Source organism: Austrofundulus limnaeus, unplaced genomic scaffold (assembly GCF_001266775.1).
Source record: "Austrofundulus limnaeus strain Quisiro unplaced genomic scaffold, Austrofundulus_limnaeus-1.0 Scaffold1760, whole genome shotgun sequence".
Lineage (NCBI taxonomy): Eukaryota > Metazoa > Chordata > Actinopteri > Cyprinodontiformes > Rivulidae > Austrofundulus > Austrofundulus limnaeus.
Window position 1 is genome coordinate 34,746 of NW_013954162.1, and position 2,043 is coordinate 36,788.

Sequence of the window (2,043 nt, forward strand, 5' to 3'; positions counted from 1 at the left end):
TTCTTTAGATTATTATGAGTCTATCAGAGAGATGAAGAATCAAGAGTTCAAATATTGTTTCAGTGAACAAAACCAGGAAGTTCCCCTTTGATGCCACTTCCTGTTTCACTTTGGCTGAGCCATCTTCAAAAGAAAATATGCCAGTTATATGACAAAATGGTTAAAATCCTGTTTTATGTCAAGTTTCATAAATATAAAGATATTTTCTTTTCTTTTCTTTTTTGAATGATATGCACGTCACAGGAACTTTAATTTGTTAGTTATTTTTTCCTCCTCAGATCGCCTCCCTGCAGAAAGGAGGAGACAGTTTCCCGCTCACGGCCGCCCCYGGCAAAGTCCTGGGAAAGGTGCCGCAAACGACACYAAAACGTCTCCCGCCTCGTTAAYCGTCTGATTATTTCAGAACGGCAGGAAGTTGAACGATGTTTGTCTTTACATCCAGGCGCTGAGGAGCTCCGACAAGAGCTCCAAACCAGTTTATGTTTCTGTGGGTCACAAGATCAGCCTGGACACCGCCGTCCGCCTCACACACTCCTGCTGCCGCTACAGAGTACCTGAGCCCATCCGACAGGTACACACACACACACACACACACACACACACACACACACAGCTGTAACACGAGCTGAATGGCAGCAGCGTGAGACCTGCAGGACTCATAGGAGTCTGGGACGTGTGCAAACATTATTTAAAGTTAGTGCTGTTTGAGCTCRAAAAATCACAGATTCTCATCYTGAGTCAAAGAGGAACACAATCAGATGATAATGTTGGAAGAATGAGCTCAAAGCTCATTTAGTGAACCCATATCTCCTGCCAGCTTTCAGAGGTTTAACAAAAAACACTTGTGCTGAGAGAAGACAGTCAGATCTTCTCCTTCAGCTGCTGATCCGTGGCACGTTCTGCCCTCCAGACCCCCGGTCCCTCTGGGGACCTCGAGTTCTGAAGAGGTTGTGGACTCTGGTTGTTGGTTTGTGGACTCTGTTGCTCCTGAGTTCACGTCTGGCTGCTTCAGCCTGAGGTTTCCAACAGGCCGAACGTCTGGAACAGAAACTGATGAATTCACCTGACCAACACCGACACCTGCATCTGTTTTTGTCTTCTGCCACGCCCAGTTTTAGCTCTGCTTCTGGAAAAGCTGAATGTTCTAGTAGCTGTGTGAGAGTCCCTTTGGTTTACAGAGAAGAGAATCATCCATGCAGACTGACTCYGAGCCCCTCCTGTGTCGGATCGAGCAGTTGACTGATTTAGAGCAGAGCTCACCTTTGGGCCCTGAGGCAGTCTGAGTGTTAATATATGTCTGTCTGACATTCTGCTGCTGCTGGACGCTCCGCAGAGACTGGAGGGACGGGGAGGAGTAGCCACGGGGTGGAGGGGACAGAGAGGAATAAAGTGATGAAAGGATACTCCTGGGAAGATGATCTCCAGTGAGAAGAAACATCAACAGAAGGATGATAAAGAGAGAGAGGGGGCATGTGGGAGTAACTGTTGGGCTTCAGGGTCTTAAACAACCTGCCNGTGTGACTGGAGTCAGCTTGATTCAAGATGGCCGCCACAACCACTTGACCCTGGGAAACAAAAAAAGGCCGAAATTCACTTTTACAAATATTGAGCTAAAATTTGATGTGGTAGTAGCTTAGCTTAACTTTAACCCTTCTGTCAGTCTTAACATCTTTATTCATTTTATTTTGAAGTTATAGAAATACAAAACATAAAAATACATAAAGAAGCTGAAACTGAGATGTTAAAGCTAAAAGAAGCTTAAATGATCAAAGCAGTTAAAAACTAAAATCAGCTGGTTGTAGCTAAAAGCTGAAATTAGCAGAACAAATCGCAAAACAAGTCAAAATTAGCTAAATAAGTAGCTAAAAGCTGAACTTTGTAAAACTGTACCTAAAAGCTAAAACTAGCTAAATAAGTAGCTAAAAGCTAAACTTTGTAAAACTGTACCTAAAAGCTAAAATCAGCAGCCCAGTAGCCAAAAGCTAAAATAACAACGAGCAAAACAGAAGCCAAAATGAGCAAAACTATGAGCTAAAAGCTAAA

General features: G+C 43.7%; 1 protein-coding gene across 1 annotated transcript in view; it reads left to right on the forward strand.

Annotated features, from left to right (window-relative positions):
* LOC106536302 (endonuclease V) overlaps nucleotides 1-571 on the forward strand; it is a gene marked incomplete at its 3' end in the record, with an annotated part of 6,128 nt that extends 5,557 nt beyond the window's left edge. Inside the window, 2 exon segments of the mRNA XM_014033511.1 lie at nucleotides 279-347; nucleotides 443-571. Coding sequence (XP_013888965.1) covers nucleotides 279-347; nucleotides 443-571 — 198 coding nt within the window.
* Between the last annotated feature and the right edge of the window lie 1,472 nt (nucleotides 572-2,043).